The 19,913-nt window shown below is 32.9% G+C and overlaps 1 protein-coding gene across 1 annotated transcript; it reads right to left on the minus strand.

Moving 5' to 3' along the window:
• Positions 1 to 4,379: 4,379 nt before the first annotated feature.
• LOC134686667 (agrin-like) lies at positions 4,380 to 19,792 on the minus strand. Its single transcript, XM_063546340.1, has 17 exons — positions 19,650 to 19,792; positions 19,061 to 19,183; positions 18,149 to 18,265; positions 17,050 to 17,172; positions 15,369 to 15,491; positions 13,212 to 13,337; positions 12,590 to 12,715; positions 11,622 to 11,741; positions 11,016 to 11,141; positions 10,083 to 10,208; positions 9,486 to 9,611; positions 8,757 to 8,876; positions 6,592 to 6,714; positions 6,173 to 6,289; positions 5,635 to 5,760; positions 5,240 to 5,365; positions 4,380 to 4,503 (listed from the first exon to the last, which is right to left on the minus strand). Exons 1-17 carry the CDS (start codon positions 19,775 to 19,777, stop codon positions 4,380 to 4,382), a joined length of 2,100 nt encoding a protein of 699 aa, XP_063402410.1. The 5' UTR covers positions 19,778 to 19,792.
• Between the last annotated feature and the right edge of the window lie 121 nt (positions 19,793 to 19,913).

Consider the following 19,913-nt stretch of genomic DNA (forward strand, 5'->3'; position numbering starts at 1 on the left):
TGATGATGTAGTACTACTATTATCCCTCTGACAGCTCTGTGTGTTAATTTGATTAGGGATTAAGTGAGCTTAATTAATTATGGTCTTGATAATCCAATTAACGAGGTGAACTTCTCTCCGGAAAGCTGATTTTAAATAATAGATAAACCATCAAAACGAACTGCTTGGATATATGTGGGAAAAGATTGAAATTCAAAATGCAATTCAAAACCAAAAGAGATGTTAGCTTTGTGATGTGCTCCGTTAGATTTAATTGCTCGTGTCATGTCAAGTAGATATATTTCATTAGATTAGCATAAGGATATACTTTTTGGGAGTTTGTTTAAGTTGCTGTCTCTTGCTCATTTACCAAACTTTTTATATTGATTGAATTTCAAGGTTTACTTATATACATTTTAAGGATTCATATCTTACAGATGTTCTTTAATTTAGTTAATGTTGTATATGTCCAAGGCATACATCTATACTATACAATAGTGGTTTTCCTGTTTGAACGGTTTTACACTAGTCATGCATTTGGTACCCTAAATGATAGCATGTTGTTTGGTCTGAGCCAATACTCCGTGTTGAAGACCGTACTTTTACCTTGACCAATAATGTTTCAAATTTTTACCTAGAACATTACACTATTGTTTTAGATAAGGGTGAAGGTTGATACCTATTTAATTGTTTAAACAAGTTGTATTTGTTACCCTGGTCCTAAGTCAGGAATCTGATGTTCAGTAGTTGTCGCTTGTTGAAAAGTGTTTCTCGTTTGTCGTTTTTATATTGATTAGACCGTTGGTTTTCCCTGTTTGAATGGCTTTACCTTAGTCATTTTCGGGGCCCTTTATAGATTGCTGTTCAGTGTGAGCCTAGTCTCTATGTTGAAGACCATACTTTGACCTATATTGGTTTATTTTTTTTAAATTGTGACTTGTGACTTGGATGGAGAGTTGTCTCATTGGCATTCGTCCCACATCTTCTTATTTCTAATGAAAAACACGCAGTAGAACCATGTACATTTTTATTTATCTTATTTTTTGTAGAAAGGATCCCGCCAGCATGGACACTGCTTATTACAGGAAATAAGCACACCTCTGAAAATTACAATAAAAGTGAAACAAATTATTTTTTCTGTATATCTATACAGCCAATTAGAAGACGTTTTACATCCCAAATTAGATTCTTAAAGAATAATGAAATCAATGTAATACATTTATATAATTGAAACGTTATTTAAAAAGATTTCACTGCATGAAATAATTCTATATATATAATCTGAGCATGTTTTATCAAAACCTTGACTTATAACGTAATAATTTTATACACCAGCAATTATCAAGATATGCTTTGTACCAAATTTGCCCTGCATGTTGATTTTAATAATAGAATATATCAGAAGTAATCAGTAGTCTAACTTACGCGCATTTTGCCCAGCATGCATTGTAATATGTTTTCCAATCATCACCACATACTGGACTGTATATATACGAACATGCGCAATGCCTTTTACACGGACATCTACCAGTACATTCTACTTTTATTGATCTATAAAAAAAAGATACTTCATAAATTTTCAGAGACTGAAACGCTTTTCTGTATTACAGCAGACTGACTTAAGTGTGAAGGTGGGCCTTGGTTAGCTTGCTTGTTATCTGAAACATGGAGTCACTATTAAGTAAGATATTTTAACCTCTTTAAATAATAGACTAGTCCGACAGATAACTAATCTATCTGCCTTTAGGACTAGCGACCTTTGAATGGAGGGTAGTATATAGTTAACCTTATAAATATTTCAGGGTTCAACAGGGTTCAACTAGAACAAACATTCTAGCCAAAGATAATACCTTTACCTAGTTTGCCGTAACCATCAAACGAACGTTGAAAGCTGAATACTTTATGTCGTATAAGAATTGACACAGATTTAAGTATGGGCTTTGCTCATTGTTGAAGGCCATACGGTGACCTATAGTTGTGAATGTTTGTGTCATTTTGGTCTTTTGTGGATAGTCAAGTGTCTCATTGGCGATCATACCACATCTTCTTTTTTATATTAAGAGCTGTGTGTCAAAAACGACTGTTTATATAAATAACCCAACTATGTACTCGACCGAAAAATTGATTCGATTTTTTAACTTGCTGGTTTATAAAGGTATAGTTCGCAAGAAGACATATCACCCTTCATAGACACTATACTCTGACTCAGAGTCAACTTGTCTAAGCTCTTACCCCTTGGTACGGGCGCACTGTGTGTGCGCGCATTTGGGGATTAAAATGTTTTACGTTTGCGCGCAGCTTTTGATTACATTTGCGCGTATTTATTTTACAGGTAAACTCAGGAAAAATATAAATAGAAATCAAATCAAATTACACATGACTATATTTTTATTATTTTCAAAATAAATATGACTATCCATTATTAATTTTTGAAGAGGATCGTGCATATTGACTTTGAAATCGCAATATAGACCACCACACACATCAAACTAAGAGGGCTTCACACAGCAGCAGTAGTGCGCAGAAGATGGAGCAATTCAGAAAATACCAGGATGGGGAAGTTAACAGACTGTCGTTCCTAAAAGCAGTTGGCTTCAAGTTTTCGGCACGTACCGACATGTAAAGTCATGTATGATCAGTACTTTTACGATTTAGATTAGCTATGTTTTAACATTTAAACATTTGTATCTGTATATAATTCTAGGATTTAGTGTCTGTGTATAATAAAACTATACTTCTCGAAATCCTTCTTCCACCTCGTTGTTGAGCAGGTGACTTAGACTAACGGAAGGTTTACTTACACGTGTAAATATTTGAAAAAAATAATGAATTATTAAATAATATTACCAGTATTTTACATGAGTTTACCTGTAAAAAAAACTGCGCGCAAATGTAACGACCTTTTGCGCGTAAATGTAATGCTAATGCGCGCAAACGTAATGCACTGCTTTGTACCGCGTGCTAATCGTAGACTAACCAAGTATCAAATTAACAGTCGTTTAGTCGGGCACTGTGTTAGATTTCACGCCCTCCCGTACCCGAAGCAAGCACGCTACCACTAGATTCCCGAGACGGTTGGTTTATAGATGTATATATGAGTTTTATTTGCAGCTGATGTCGTGTCATTTCTATCTAAATTTTTCTTAATTTTTACCATCTTTTTCTGATTCATTTGTTTGGTATTCATACAATTAAACAATACCATTTATTTTTACCTGCATTTAGGAAAACATTCATTGATGTATGATCTTCCATCAGTAGCACATACAGGTTTGTATAATGTAGAGCAATGACATGATTCTCTACATGGACATTTTCCTTGGCATTGGACGCTCACTTTTCTGGAAGACACATTCAAACGTAAAAGAAAAGTAATGACATTTGATACTTTTTACAAAATGTTTAATACAAACAAAAAATTAATTGCAAATGTTTTCCCTTGCTATAATAGTTGTTACTGTAGATTAAGCCAGTGTGCTATAATTGTTCATACTGTAGTTTTAAACATTGTGTTAGAATAGTTAAAACCGTAGATTTAACCACTATGCGATAATAGTTAAAACCGTAGATTTAACCACTATGCGATAATAGTTAAAACCGTAGATTTAACCACTATGCGATAATACTAGTTTAAACCATAGTTTCAGCCATCATGCTTTTATAGTTTATACCGTAAATTTTAAAGCGCATTTATTTGACTATTTATGCATTTTTCTTTATCGAATCAAATAAAGTATCGCATTGCAATAGGATTTTATGCGAGTTATTAAATTATAAATCATATCGGTTACTTATTACACAAGAATGTGTCTTAAATATTTTAACAGATTATATAACTTAATCAATTCACGAATTAAGTGAACTTTGTAAGGAAATTGGAGAAATCACCTGTTGCGCTGTTTAAAGTAAAATGCAGTGAAATAGCGCAATACATTTCGAAATATTTTTAATATCCATATCATGCAGACAAAGTATTTAATTATTTTAGTTATAGGTATCGAATGCTTCTTTTTGTAACTTCATAGGGTTGTAAAAGCGTTGACCGTGCGCACATTTTTAGAATGAAGCGCTTCCGCGCTTCATACAAAATGTACTTCTGTCAACGCTTTTACACCCCCCAATGAATTTACAAAAAGAAGCATTCAAATCTTGAATAAAGAATTATAGATTTTGATTATTAGCCATCACTTTACATGCATTTCACGTAGGGAAAGAATGGGGAGAAATAAAAAGCAAAACGATACATCTAGAATACATTGTTAGAACGTTCCACTTGCTGGATACTTCTTTAATGTCATGTCAGACACAATGCCACACATATATCTTGTTTTTCTTTACTTTCACGGATAAAAGCCTTAATTATAGAGAGTTTCAAAATGATTTAAAAATAAAAAATACAATTACCGGCAATTTGCAGTACACTTGTTGGCAAACGTCTGACCATTGGCTCCACAAACTGGTTGATAATCCGTAGAACATCCACAGTTACATGGACATCGACCTGGACATTTAATCCCAACCTTGCTGTTTTTTGACAAGAGAAAAAAGACTGTATAAATTAAAGCCGCAATATGACATAAGAAATAATTGATATTACAACATCTGTTCCAGGAATATAAAACATGAATAATTATGCTCGAATTTGGAAGGTCAAAGTTATGAGACTGTCACTTTTAAAGTGTCTAAAAAATCATCAATACAAAATCAAAAATCCTAATGCAATGTACTATATAGAGATTATGTAAAATTTATAAATAAGCCATTCAAACAAACACAAGGGTCTGGATGAGGAGCAGTCTTCTTTTATTTTATTCTATTTTTCACTTATTATTAAAAAGTAAGCCCACAAACATGTTCTTTATTTTCTATATTTTAGAATCATATTAGTCTCTCTTCTTTATCTTTTGGACCACTTTTCTCTATTCTTTATCTTTAAGAATATTTTTTTATATTCTTTATCTTTTAATTAAAGCCCATTTCTATTCAATATTATTAATACCATTATTATCTATTCTGTAATTAAACCCCAATCTAGACCCAAAGTCATGGGAGTGAAAACAGCCTGGTTTGAATAAACACCCAGCAAGCATAGATTGACAGACAAGGTTACCTCCTCCAGTTAGGCATACACTTCTATATAACATAATTTAAAAAAAAACATCGAGACATGTGACGATAAAAACACATAACTCATTCAACGAGTTATGTCCCTTTAACATGGTTCATCAGCCCCATATATATGCATTTAGTGTTCACTTACCTGCATTTGGCATGACACTTGCTATCATACGTTTTATCATCAGTACCACAAACAGGTTTGTACGTTTTACGACACTCACATTGTTCTGGACATGGACACTCAGATTTACATTTGACCGCAGTATTACTGTAAAAACAATATCAACTAAGTCCTAAGTCCCAATTGTCATGAGATCGTAGATTTAAAAAAAATATTGCAAGGACAAATTCTTATGTGGCTGATATTTTCCAAACATGATTTTTCTTTTATTTCGTTATTCCGTTTTTATAGACACTATTTTGGTTCTTTGTCTGATTACACACAGTGTTTCTCTTTCACTTGCCATAATTGAAATAAAATCTTTTACTTTATAATTATGAATTGTATGGAAATACTGAAAGCTATAACCTATTTACCTAAGTTTGGCATAGCATTCATTGTTATACATCTTTCCATTAACCCCACAGACTGGTTTATATGAATCAGGACATGGTTTTACCTCATCACATGGACACTTGGTATGGCATTTTATTGGAACTTTACTGAAATTACAAATATATCATACATGTACTTTAATGAAAATCCGCATCAGTCTTATAATGAATAACCGCCCCCGTAGTATACCACTGTTCAATAGTCATTGTTCGAATAAGCAAACACAAATCCGGGTAAAAGACTAAAAACAGGGGAAACGCACCAACTACCGGTATATAAGAAGAAAACAACAGAACAACAGGACTTTTCATATATTGAGCAATAAATAGATTGGTATTTTGAAAAAATAACAATTGCATTATTTACGTTGTCTTTATATCCAATTTTTATTTACATAATTTGAAAATATTTGTACTTCCTCTAAAACAGTGCATGCTTTTTCGATAAAACCTCGAAAGCTTTTAGTATATAACTAATCTTAATTCCGAGAATAAAAAGCTTTAATGATTATATACTTACGCACATTTCGCTTGACATTCGTTTGAATATTGGCTACCATCGACTCCACAGACAGGTGTGACGTCAGAAGGACAGGTACAGCATGGACATTTGTGGTCACATGATACTTTTACATCACTACATAGAATATTAAAGACATGTCTATATATTACCGCATTACACATTGTTAATTATGGCAGCAATTACATGTACATATACATTGTATTCCAGATAGAAATAGAATTCCAAATTTTGAAAATTCTCAAATGCAGAAAGTGAACAACTTAATTATTACCTTTCTTTCGTATCATGATAAGCAAATGAAGGCACACAGTAAAAGTCGGTGCTCTGCAAAAAAGTACATATATATATTATTCTGAAATTCACCCTTTTTTGCATTTTGACAGCTTTGAACTTAAGTTTATATCTACTGCACTTACTTGCACGACGCCACACAGGTATTACCATATGTTTTACCGTCTACACCACACACTGGGTGATAGTTCCTGGGACACATACACTTTGTACAAGGGCATTTCCCTGTACATAGTACGCTTGTTTTGCTGTAAAATAGTAAGGAAATGAGTAGTTTATATTAATAAACACCACAAAAATAAAATGTAAAATACATAAAGGGTCCCGTCATTTAATAAAATGTTCTAGATAAATATACAAAAAGCAAATTTTAGACAAGGTAATCTCATAAGCCGGAATGTGTCTGGTTATGCTATACAGTTTGAGACGTTTTCCAGTGGCGGATCTAGAAATTTTCATAAGTGGGGGCCCACTGACTGACCTAAGAGGGGGTCCGCTCCAGTCACGCTTCAGTGATTCCCTATATAAGCAACCAAATTTTTCCCAAAAAGGGGGGCCCGGGCCCCCTGCCCCCCTCAATCTGCCTCTGTTTTCGTATAAATTTTTTATCTTTACTAGGCATGTTCGTATATATATATGAGGGTCTGGGTGGCGGTCCTTTATTTCTGTAAACTTTAAGGTCGTTATGCTCTTTTCTTTATATTTTTTCCTCGTTATTCTCTATTTCTTATAAAAATAAAGCACCTTTATTTTTTTAATGGCTCATTTTTCTAAACATTAGAACCTTTATTTTTTATGGCTCTTTTTTCTAAACATTTATTTAGACCCTTCATTTTTATGGCTCATTATTCTATGCATTAGGCCCTTATTTTTCTATTCTGTAAACCCCAACTAAACCCTCAGTTATACACTGGTCGTCATATTTTGTAGCAGTGAGTTATATGGTTAACAGTACATCTAATTCAAACAAATACAAGACCTACCATAATTGCTTGATTTTATAGAACATTTAAATTCAAGCAAATTGCGCGGCAAAACAAAATCAGTAGAATGCCATATTTGATTTGTAAGTGACTGTACCTGCAAGCAGCTTGACATTTGTTGTTATATGTTTTACCATCGGTTCAACATACAGGTTCGTATTGGAGTGTACATCGACATGGGGGTTTCACGGGTGTGTTCGGTCCTACTGGACAAGGACATCGTTGGTGACATTTTGTCTTTATCTCCCTGTAAAATGTCTCAATTACTGACTCTTCACATTCCTTTATGATGGAATGCTATATAATTTTCATAATATAAATGATGAATCAAGTTTAGTACTACATAAGAAAATGCCTGTACCCAGTCAGAAATATGACAGCTGTTATCTATTCGTTTGATGTGTTTGGGCTATTTGATGAGGGACTTTCAATTATGAATTTTCCTGGTATTGCGGTATTTTGTTATTTTACTTTTGAGAAATGAATTATGTATGTAAATACTAGCTCCCACTTATGTTCACCGAATCACTGTATATTGCCTAAACTTTTTAGGCGTCAACATATTCACCAATTCATGTGTTCTGAAATTTACCGAATGTGATCTATACTGTATCATGACATATTACTTAATCTTTGACTCGAAAATCGGTTGATGCTAACAAAGTTGAAATACTTTGTCTCGGCCTTTTGTGTATATTCGGTTACCTCTGGGTTACTCGGATTTAATTCATGTATACTTGGAATAGGAACAAAAAACAGCTCTAGTAACAGCTTTACCGTTCGATTTCCTCAGGTTTCGTGAGTGCTAAATACTATGTAATAGATTTAGGCAAATTCATTAATATATTTTCAATAATGTTTGATCGGCATTAGCATATAAATGCACAATTAGCATAAAATGGCATTTTCATTACCATATAATGGAAAACAAACGCTCATTCGCACAACATGGCATATTTGCGCACATTTAACATATAACGCAATACCAACGTACATTTAACATAAAATGCCATACTTACGCAAATTGAGCATAGCATGCATACTTACGCACATTCGGCTAACATGGCAAACTTACGCATACTCAACATAATATGGCTTACTTACGCACATTTAGCGTAACATGTCAAATCAACGGTTATTGAATGTACATGTAGAATATAATGGCATACGTACGCGCATACAATGACATGTTATATTCATGCACTTTCAGCATTGATTTACGCACATTTTACTTATCATAACATAATTACGCACAATAAGCATAACATGGCATATTTACGCACATTTAGCATTACTGAAATACTTACGCACATTTAGCAAAACATTCATTATAATATGTCTTATCGTCTTCTCCACATACGTCACTTTTGTATGGGGGACATTTACATCCACATGGACATTTTCCTTTACACGATACCGTCACACGTCTGTAAAAATCAACCATTTTTAAATTTACTGCATTCGTGCAATAGAATCAACAAGCAGTTAACGGGATACAAAGGTCAATTTTCAATACTTTTTATAAAGTTTTATTTATAAAACATGGTAGCAATATAAAGGAAGCGTTAAAAGTTTACTATTTCAATATAGGTCATCATTATCATGTTATTCGTAATCAACTGCTGCTACATGTAAAATCGGCTGAACAAAACATATTTCAAGTTTCTGCGGTTCATATAACTGCTGCTACATATGAAATCGGCTGAACAAAACATATTTCAAGTTTCTGCGGTTCATATAACTCATCAGTCAGTCTTTTCGTAGAATGCATGACAAACAAAACAAAGAATTGGAATTATGACATTCATGACAATAAAAAAGGAATTAAAAACAAACCTTTTAAAGTGCATGTTCCAAAGTAAAATGTACTTGTTGTCATCGCTTTTGTCAACTTTGCAGCAGTGGAAATACAATATCCAACTTATATATTCTGAATCTTCCCAAATACATTTATTTTACTCATAAATGGTTTCAATATTATATCGTGTGAATATGTATTTGTACTTACTAAATACATCTATCATTAGTTTTCTTACTTGCAATTTGCTGTACATTGATTATCGTACGTCACGTCATCTGATCCACACACAGGTTGATATACAGCAGGACAGACACACTTCTGTTTACAGGGACATTTGTGATTACACTTTATACCAACATTTCTGAAATGAATTTATGTAGCTGTTTATATTTGTGGTTTGCTTATCCTTAGACTTGCGCTTTGGAGACACAATTTGGATTGCACAGTTTGAACAATAATACAATTAAAGTTTTGTCTGTCAGCTTTATAGTTTGTGTATTCGAGTCTCTCTCACTAGTAGCAATATTTAAGTCTGAAACGGTCACATTGGTCTGATCGAGTCTTAATCGATTGGATTTACTGCTAGAGAAAAACACATGAAGACTTTTTCAAACTTTTAAACGCTGTCACGATATAGCGTGTAAAGTCTGTTCAGTCGTGTCAAGTTAAACAAGACATATTTTTCTTGCATTCGATTACGACTTGATCACACCATGGTCAGATCTTTATTGTGCGATGTTGACTGTTAAAGCGTTGTTTAAATTGTTTCTTTTGAAAATGGTGGATGCCTTTTGTTTATTGGTTGTCCCCTAAACTTATGAATATTACTTACTTGCATCTAGCTTGACATTGACTTCTGTAAGTGTTACCATCAGTACCACAGACAGGTTTATGTGTGGCTGGACACATACAGGGTGGAACACACGGACATTTTTTATGGCACTTTATGATTATTTTTCTGGAATTATATATAATAATTTATTATAAAAGAACAAAACAAATCAGAAACAAAAACAAAGCAGACGTAGAAAACAACGACAAACGCATAGGCAAGATAGCTAGACGTTGTATATGCCATAATTCAATTTTGGTTTGACCAAAAAAGGTTTTATGTGCACAAAACAAACTCCCCATCAGCCTAAATTATAATAACCTTATGTGTTGAAACCAACATAGTAAAGGTATATGGTATATATAAATAATAAATCGCAAATTCTGCATCTCATATCTATACTATAGTTTTAAGCATTTGGTCAAGGTAACGTAGTTTTGTACGACAATGAACGAAATAGACCTTCCATGATTTCGCATTTAGTTTAAGAGACGTGCGAAACATACGATATTTTGCAAGATAGTGATAGAGATGAACAAAATACACATTATTTTGCATTTAATTTTAGAGGAGTTACACAATAGACCTTCAGTAAAATGAAGATTGTTGGTATGAACGAAATCGACATATTTTGTCAGATGATTGTTTGTGTTATTTAGAATGTAGCAGTATATCGACAACATTATCATTTGGGTGCATATATATGTGATAGGCTTAAATGCATTTCATATTACTTTCATGTTTTTAAACAATCCCATTACTATATTTCTAAAACGTTTTGTAATTATAATAATCCGTTCGCATAGTGCTATATTTTAGATATTCACAATTGTGCATTTATGTTTTTAATGATAGATATCATTTGTTGTGTATTGAAAAATTCTGTCTCATTTATGCCATATTTTCATTAACAATTCAACATGCATAACTTACTTGCATGTGGCCTGACATTCGCTGCTGTACGTCACACCGTCCGTTCCACATACGGGTTCATACACTGTTGGACACACACAGGATGGAGTACACGGACATTGACGATCACATTTTATAGACACCTTTCTAAAACAATTAAAGATTCACAAAACCAAGGTATACTATACTATTACGCTCCTTTTTATATGTAAAGGTGTATTATGAGATGAGCTAACTTCGTGTTGTTTATTCTTTAGTTTTCTATGTTGTGTCATGTGTACTATTATTTGTCTGTTTGTCCTTTTAATATTAAGACATGGCATTGTCAGTTTATTTTCGATTTATGCGTTTGACTGTCCCTTTGGTATCTTTCGTCCCTCTTTTAAAGAACTACAATGTTTACAGTCGAGGTTCGTAAAATATGGTTTATACTCCAACACTTATTAATTGCATCGGAAGTAAAAGAAAAGAGACCGCTTATGAACCTTAAATTAGATTTATCTCTCCTACGGTCAATTTAACGCAAACTGTATTTCAATTTCAAATCATGATCAGTCATCTTGTATTTGCCATTTGTATAAAATTATGACAGCACCAGAAATACTATCAAAAACTGAACATTATTACCGACAATTTGCAGTACACTTGTTTGCGTATGTTTGACCGTTGGTTCCACACACTGGTTTATAATCTGTAGAGCAACCACAATTACATGGACATCGACCTGGACATTTAATCCCAACCTTGCTGTTGATTTGAAAAAGAACATTGATTATTGAACATAACATTATAAAAGAGCACACAAGAAGAAAACAGATGTACACTTAACAAATTAAAATAAAATGTTACAAAACGTAAAATCTAAAACCGCTTTATGATTTAGGAAGATAATGTTATCTGGTTATTCAGTTGGTGGAAGTGTCATCATGTCAGCAACTAAATTATTACCTTTTTTTATTCCTTAAATAGAAGGTAGGAATAGAATGTGCAATTCAAGATTAAAATTCTAATTCCAGTTTTAAACTTAAAAAATATCTTTTACAGGATAATGATTGATAATCCCTTCTGCTGAACAAGTGTTTAATTTTCTTATGTAGTATATTTTAATGACACGTAAAAGGTCTGATAGAAATCACTAAATATACCAAAAGTAACATCCAACCGCGTTCACCAACAAATTCCATACAGTGATCGTTTGCGTTCCAGAACTATTATCCTTTACTTAATTACTGTATCTAGTATGCAGATCGGAGCTATTACTGCCGGATAGTTTGATTCACTAAAAAAACTTCTCCTCACACGAAACCAAACAAAACAAACCGACATACAAAACAAAGACAAATAATACACATGGATCAGCTAGCTAGCCTTAAAAAACGTGGAAGTATTTTTTTTTTACAGTTACCTTTTTATAAAAGAAACCTGTGTTTCAATGAAGTTTTGTTTGTATATTCGCATATGTTTTTTTAGAGCTAATACTGCAAAAAAGTAAGCTTGAGATAGAAAAACAATGTCTTTCCTATTAATAAAAATCAAAATCGAAAATATAGATCTAAACTTTTTGAATTTTGAATAATAGCAATTTATAGTCTCACCTGCATTTAGCATAGCACTTGCTATCATACGTTTTATCATCAGTACCACAAACAGGATTGTAGGTTTTACGACAGTCACATGGTTCTGAACATGGACACTCAGTTTTACATTTGATAGCTGTATTACTGAAAACACATTTTGTATTTCAATATTTAAAATTATAGACCATTTTTTTTATAAATTATAAATTTATTAATTTCTTTAAAACATTAGTTGTCTTTTTAAGAAATGTGCATATATTTCAAATTTACAATTCGTTCAAATTTGATTTTAAAGGCTTTCACATTCTGTTATGATGGTTTGGATTAAGTCTACAGAATAGAGAATTTTGGACCACTTTAACATATAGGTGGTTACTTTTAAGTACCTTAACACCACTTTTATGTTTTGAATATTCTAGTTGGATTGCTGTCTTATGCCATGTTAATTCTCATTTCAGTTTAACATGTTAGTTTCCAATTGTGTAATAGTTGAACTGAAGTTTTTGTGATATAAATACTCGTTGGCTATACACATAACATCACTACTGGTGAGTGTAGAATACCCATCTAATTGGGCTCAGTTTTGCTTCAATTTTGTTTCACTGTGGCCAAACATACAGTCCAATATAATTTTGTTTACCTTAACCTAGCGTAACATTCATTGTTATATGTCTTTCCGTTCACTCCACAAACTGGTTCATTATTTTTAGCACAGTATTCGGTGTTTTCACATGGACATTTTGTATTACATTTTACTGGAACTTTCCTGTAATGTTATATAATGAAATTGTTGTAATAACTGTAATTTCATAAATACATGCTGTTTATTGTATTCAAGCAAATATACAAACACACTATTAATGATCATCCGACTGACAATTTTCTCAGCGAAGTCGAGTGATATGAGAGTTAGAAACTAAGAGAGCATGTATATGGCCTTGCTAATGAAATTGACAACGTCGTTATAGGTATACTAGCGATAAACAGATTATCCTTGGTAATCTCAACTCGATTGCTTTCCTCACTTTTGCCGTACCGGCTCAAGCGAGAAAATCAATCTCGTTGAGATAATAATTATCTGCTCTAAAGTAGTGTTGTTGTCTCTCTGACACATTCCCCATTTCCATTCTCAATGTTTTTCTTGTTTTCTTTTTACCTTGAAGTTCTTCATTTTTGTCAATTATTAATTTGTTTTTTTGTCTTTCATTTGTTCGTTTAATTTCGTTTCGTTGTGTCCTTGTTTTTATGGTGTTATTGTTTGAATTTTGAGACGTTGAAAGGAAGGGGTGTAATTTTTTTTGTTTTTAATGATATGTATTATTATGTACCGTCAGCTGCTTGAAACAGTGTTCTCGATAAAACCGTAATTTTACAAGAACCAAATTCTGCATTATTACTAATAATGCGCAGCTTACTACATGAAAGTAGTTTGTTTTACAGGTGAACAAATCTGTGATAATCGAAAAATTGGATATAATAAGTAGGTAAGCTTAATAAAAGTTGATAAATACTTTTTAAACAGGATTATTTTATGTGTTACTTATTACGTAAAGGAATACTATTTTATAAGGTGTAACATATTTAGAATGGATGTCAATATCCATTTAATACATTGAAGACCTTTTTTGCACTCGTGGCAAATGAGGTTCTTAAAGTCATATATCTCTTCAACTGTTTCAGTTCTAATCCCGTCATTGGATCTCATTTATTCGGAGACGAGCGTTCCATATGAAGGTCAATCCAGAAACGTGATTCGGACGCATAACATTTAAAAAGTGTGATTTTCTTTTTTTGAAGACACTTGGTTAACAATTGAATGTCTTTATTAAGTAATTAGTTTATGTCGCTAGGTTGCCAGCTAAATGACGTTTAACCAACATCCCTTTTTATCTTTTTAACACAAATTTTACAGACACATTTAGGGCGATATCCTGTTAATAATTCTACACGAAGAAGCCCTGATTTGCACTTGACCAAGGAAGCTTAACAAAGTTAAAACGTGCTAGCTCACAAAAAAAATCAATCTATATAATGACATTTTACCCTTACCTGGCACAATATTCTAATTCAAATACACAAGTTCTTCTTCGAATTCAAACATCTGAATGTTTGAGGTGAAAGCAGTATTTACAGTTTATTGACCTCAGGACGAATTTAGCTTTTTTGCATTGCTGCGTTTCAGTATTATTGGCGTTTACCGCACATTTCATTTTTTTTGACAATAACAAATACACTTTTTGTATAAGTAATTGTAGACGCGAAATTCAAAAACATACATTTTTACAAGAGATGCGAGCAAATCTGAAGGGACCATCAAACTCATTAGTCGAAAAAAAATGAAAATAATATACAAAACACAACATAGAAAACAAAAGATTCAGCAACACAAACTCCAACAAAACAAAACGCAGTGCTCTGGAAGGCTAAGCAGATCGTGTTCCACATGTGGCACCATATCAGTCTAACTTCATTTTGGTATTTTAAAACGACAACTTAGAGTTGCAACAATACACTTACAATATATATTTGTTAAAAAAAACATCCGATACTCAATTCATGAAAAGTAGTATTTGTCGATTCTGTGTGGATTCCATAATCGAAACAATAGATGTTCTTTCTTTGAAAATATAACTGGAAACATAATATTTTCGAGGCAAACATTGCCCGAGATTCGAATAAAACATTACACGGTATTTCACGCTGATCTTAGCAGACAGATAGTAAAGGCACACGGTGTACCGATTGAAAACTATTATTATGCTAAGGTTTTATATAAATGGTATTTACTAATACGTACTTGCAGGAAGCGACACATGTGTTTTTATATGATTTACCATTAGCGCCACAAACAGGATTATATTCTCGTGGACATTCACATTTCTTACATGGACATTTCCCTGTACAGGATACAGGCACTTTTCTTAAATACAATGAAGTCTGATATTTAACAACGGTATTACTAAAAACAAAGCTTGCATTTTACATGTAATTTTTTTAATTTTTTTTTTTTGATAAAAGAGAGGCGAAAGATACCAGACGGACAGTCAAACTCATAAATTGAAAATATACTGAAAACGCCATGGCTATAAATGGAAAAGACAAACAAACATAAGATGATTACTTCTGTGTTTTGCCAAAACGGAAACCTTTGACTTAACTATTTGTGGATAACAATTGCTGTAATATTTTGATTTTTTTTTAAATACACTTTTATTTTCATGTAACTCGTTTATAAACAAATTGTTTCATAGTTTAACTTCTTCTTGTTTCTTTTTGTGATATGTTCTTTTTTATTCTTCTACTTGTTTATTGTTGTAATACGTTCTTTTTTTCTTTTTCTTCCGTCGGTTTTTAAGGATAGATTAGGAAACAGGGATTATGTCAAAGAGAAAACAAACAACCAGAACAAATAGAAGAAACCAAACCCAAGGCCACCTATGGGTCCTCATCACAGCGATACAAGCAGCTGATGACTTGCTTCAGCTAACTCATAAACAATATTGTATATTAGGTCGCCACACTAAACATACAGAGGAATTAAAGTTTAACAAGAATGTACCAATAGTACACGGATGCCTCACTCGCACTATCATTTTATATGTTCAGTTAACCATAATTTGTTATAGGTAAAACTCAAATCTGGCATTTCAATTAGAAAGATCATATCATAGGCAACAAATGTGCTAATGTGCATGTTGATTGGACTTCAACTTCATCATAAACTTCTCTGACCAAAACCTTTAACCTGAAGCGGGCAACATAATTGTCTATGTTCAGTGGATTGTGTAATTGGGATGAAAACTACAATTTGGCATTATAAATATAAAGACCATATAATATGGAACATGCGAACTAAGTCTCAAGTTGATTTGACTCCAACTTCAACAAAAACTTCCTTGGTAAAAAAACGCGCGACAGACAGACGGACAGACGAACTCACGAACTAACGAGAATATAATGACCCTGTGCGGAGCATTAAAAAGACACACTTTACATAAAAAGACAAGTGGTTCTTGATTTGGGACAATCTCAGAGATACGACGGGGTTAAATACGTTTTATGTTATCTCTACTGCCCACTTAACCTATATAGTTTTATGTTGTTTAATGTTTGTATGTTTGTAATGTGGGTATGGGAGGGAAGGTATGTGGTTTATCGTTCTTTATGGTAGTGTTATGTTATGTCAGCTGTTAGAAACAGAATACCATACTTGTTCCTGGCTAGGGAAGTGTTAGCACCATGAAGCTAGTTTGAATTTGCTGCATTTTTTGCACTGTCCCTAGTGTGGAGGCTGTTATTCAGTGGTTTTCGATGTTGGTGATTTTCGTTTTTCGTTTCAAAATAGCTAAGACCGTTTTTTTTCCTGTTTGAATTGATTTACATTACTCATTTTTGGGCCATTTGAAGCGTGTAGTTCGGTTGAAAGATGCTACGGTTGTACTTACTTGTAAATTATATACTAGTATACGAATACTTACTTGCAGGAAGCAACACATGTGTTTTTATATGATTTACCATTAGCGCCACAAACAGGATTATATTCCCGAGGACATTCGCATTTCTTACATGGACATTTTCCTTTACAGGATACAGGGACTTTCCTAAAATATGATTGAATCCTTATTAAGTATAATTGGTAACTATGGTAATACAGTAACTAACATGAATGTGTCCATAGTACACGGATGCCCCACTCGCACTATCATTTTCTGTGTTTAGTGGACCATGAAATTTGGGTAAAAACTCTTATTTGGCATTAAAAGTAGAAAGATTATATCACAGGGAACATGTATACTAAATTTCAAGTTGATTGGACATCAACTTTATCAAAAACTACCTTAACCAAAAACTTAAACCTGAAATTTGCACTATCATTTTCTATGATCAGTGTACAGTGAATTTGGAGTCAAAACACTAATTTGGCATTAAAATTAGACAGATCTTATCATAGGGCACATGTGTACTCAGTTTCAAGTTGATTGGACATCAACTTCATAAAAAACTGCCCTGACCAAAAACTTTAATCTGAAGCGGGACGAACGGACGGAAGGACGAACGAACAGACGCACAAACCAGAAAACATAATGCCCCTCTCTATCGTAGGTGGAGCCTAAACATTGATGGGAGATCTTTGATTGGGTTTTCTTTAATTTATTTGCATCACAATTTATTATAGTTTGACATATGAAAAATTTAACATATTAGACATGCGTTGATCTTTGAATGTATCATGTCGTCGAGTTACTGTCTGATTGATGTACAATACAATGATCTTTTATCTTAATTGTTTGAATTACAAAACATTTTATATCGTTCTGTGTATATTTCTGTGAATATTATACAAGAAAACGTTGCGAATGCGTCACATTTACAGATAACGACCGATTTAGGCTAAGCTTTTTACAGACTCAAACGACAGACCAACGCGCATCATATAATAAGAAATGCTGTGTCGCTATCTCATTGACACATACCCTACATCTAATCTTGTTTACACTCACATATTCGTGATTCCCAAAATAAATCGATTGAAGACATGACGTCCAATAGTATTCCTTCTTACAAATATATACTCACGCGCATTTGGCAAAACATTCATTTGAATATTGTTTCCCATTGGTCCCACAAACAGGTGCTATGTCAGCTGGACATTCACAACATGGACATTTGTGGTTACATGATACTTTTATGTTTCTAGAAAATCAGTAAGAAAAATTACAAAAAGGGCAATCAAAACAATAGGTTTCAGAAAGACAGGCAAAACTATGCTAAAATAATCAAAAACATAAACGAAAATAACACTTTACAACACAATACATAGAGAAATTAAGACACTGAGGACAAAAACCCAGCAGATCCAGCTCCAATTAAAACACTTCTCGTGTTAATTAAACATAAGTGAAAATGTTTGATAACACAGTAAAGTGACGTATTTGACATTAGTCATATTAGTGACATTACGCCATATATTATGGTGCTTCAAAAAGGTTCACAAACTCCGGGCTAATAAATATAGATTACAAAAAGCAAATTCAGAATTGTTATAAACGTTAACAGATGTACTTCGCAACTACGTACCGTAAACTTAAAGTAAAATGATAAAAGAGGCAAGTTTTCATCCAAATTGTCTTGTTTGTTATAAAGTTCAACTTAAAGATTGAACTGGAGGATCGTTTTGAACTCTTATATCCAGAATACCGATCCGCAGGTTGTTCGTATATTGCTATTGTGTAAAATGTAATTCACAATATACAAATGGATTGTTTTGGATTGAGCAATCCAAACATTCTTAATTTAAGAAAAACAACTGATAATCGATCATGCGTGGTTTTTCTAATAAAAAACAATAGTTTTTCTTTCTTTGACAAAACACCGGAAACATAATAAATATCACTGGTCACACATTGCTGGTAGTAACATGGATTATACCGATGATATATGTCATTAACATGAGAAGATTTTTTGTAAAGGATATAAACTTAAACTTACTTGCAGGAAGCGACACATGTGTTTTTATATGATTTACCATCCGCGCCACAAACAGGATTATATTCTTTAGGGCATTGACATGTCTTACATGGACATTTCCCTGTACATGATACAGGCACTTTTCTAAAATATAATTAAATCCGGATTAAGCATAGTCGATAACACGGTGAATACAAGTTAATAACAGATCTGTTTTTGATTTTGTTTTTGTTTTTGTTTTTGTTTCTGTTTAATTTGTATATGAAACATTTATAAACGCGTGGCTATTGATTGCTTTACATATATTATGACACCTGCCTACTGTTGAAGGCTGTATGTTGCCCTTGAGATGTCTTTTGGTCATTTTTGTCGATGGTTGGCTGTCTCTTTGATGTGTACTCCACGTCCTCTTTTATTCATAACTTTTTTAAAGAAAAATACAATATTCTGTCTTTTTGGGTAAGTTTCTTTGAATTTCGATCATGTTTTACCCCAAGCAATATAAAAAAAAATCTGACAACAAAATGTTCTGATTTTACAGCCTGACGCTGACCATTAGGAAATAAAAATGAATATATATATTTAAGTTCTGTATACAAAAAATACATACCTACAATCCGCTTTACACCTATTGATATATGTTTTACCGTTGGCACCACACACCGGTTTAAACTGTAGACTACATCGACAAGGAGGCTTCACGTGTTTGTATGATCCATAAGGACAGGGACAGCGCATGTAACACTTTGTTTTAACCTCACTAAAAGTACAAGCTGTAGTTTATGTTCGAGAATCTTTATTTTGATATGTTTATATCTACATGTATATGACACATAGCCGAATGGTGCATTGTAATACTTTTTTTGGAGAAGAC

This window comes from Mytilus trossulus, chromosome 10 (genome assembly GCF_036588685.1).
Source record: "Mytilus trossulus isolate FHL-02 chromosome 10, PNRI_Mtr1.1.1.hap1, whole genome shotgun sequence".
Classification (NCBI taxonomy): Eukaryota; Metazoa; Mollusca; class Bivalvia; order Mytilida; family Mytilidae; genus Mytilus; species Mytilus trossulus.

What these genes read in the sequence shown, in the direction of transcription:
- LOC134686667 (XM_063546340.1), bottom strand. Translation starts at nt 19,777, where the DNA reads ATGCGCTGTCCCTGTCCTTATGGATCATACAAACACGTGAAGCCTCCT. An exon ending in AAGTGTACTGCAAATTGTCG is followed by an intron (nt 11,142 to 11,621) that starts GTAATAATGTTC and finishes TAATTGTTTTAG; the next exon opens with AAAGGTGTCTATAAAATGTG. An exon ending in GAATGTTTTGCTAAATGTGC is followed by an intron (nt 6,715 to 8,756) that starts GTAAGTATTTCA and finishes ACTATTTTACAG; the next exon opens with CAAAACAAGCGTACTATGTA.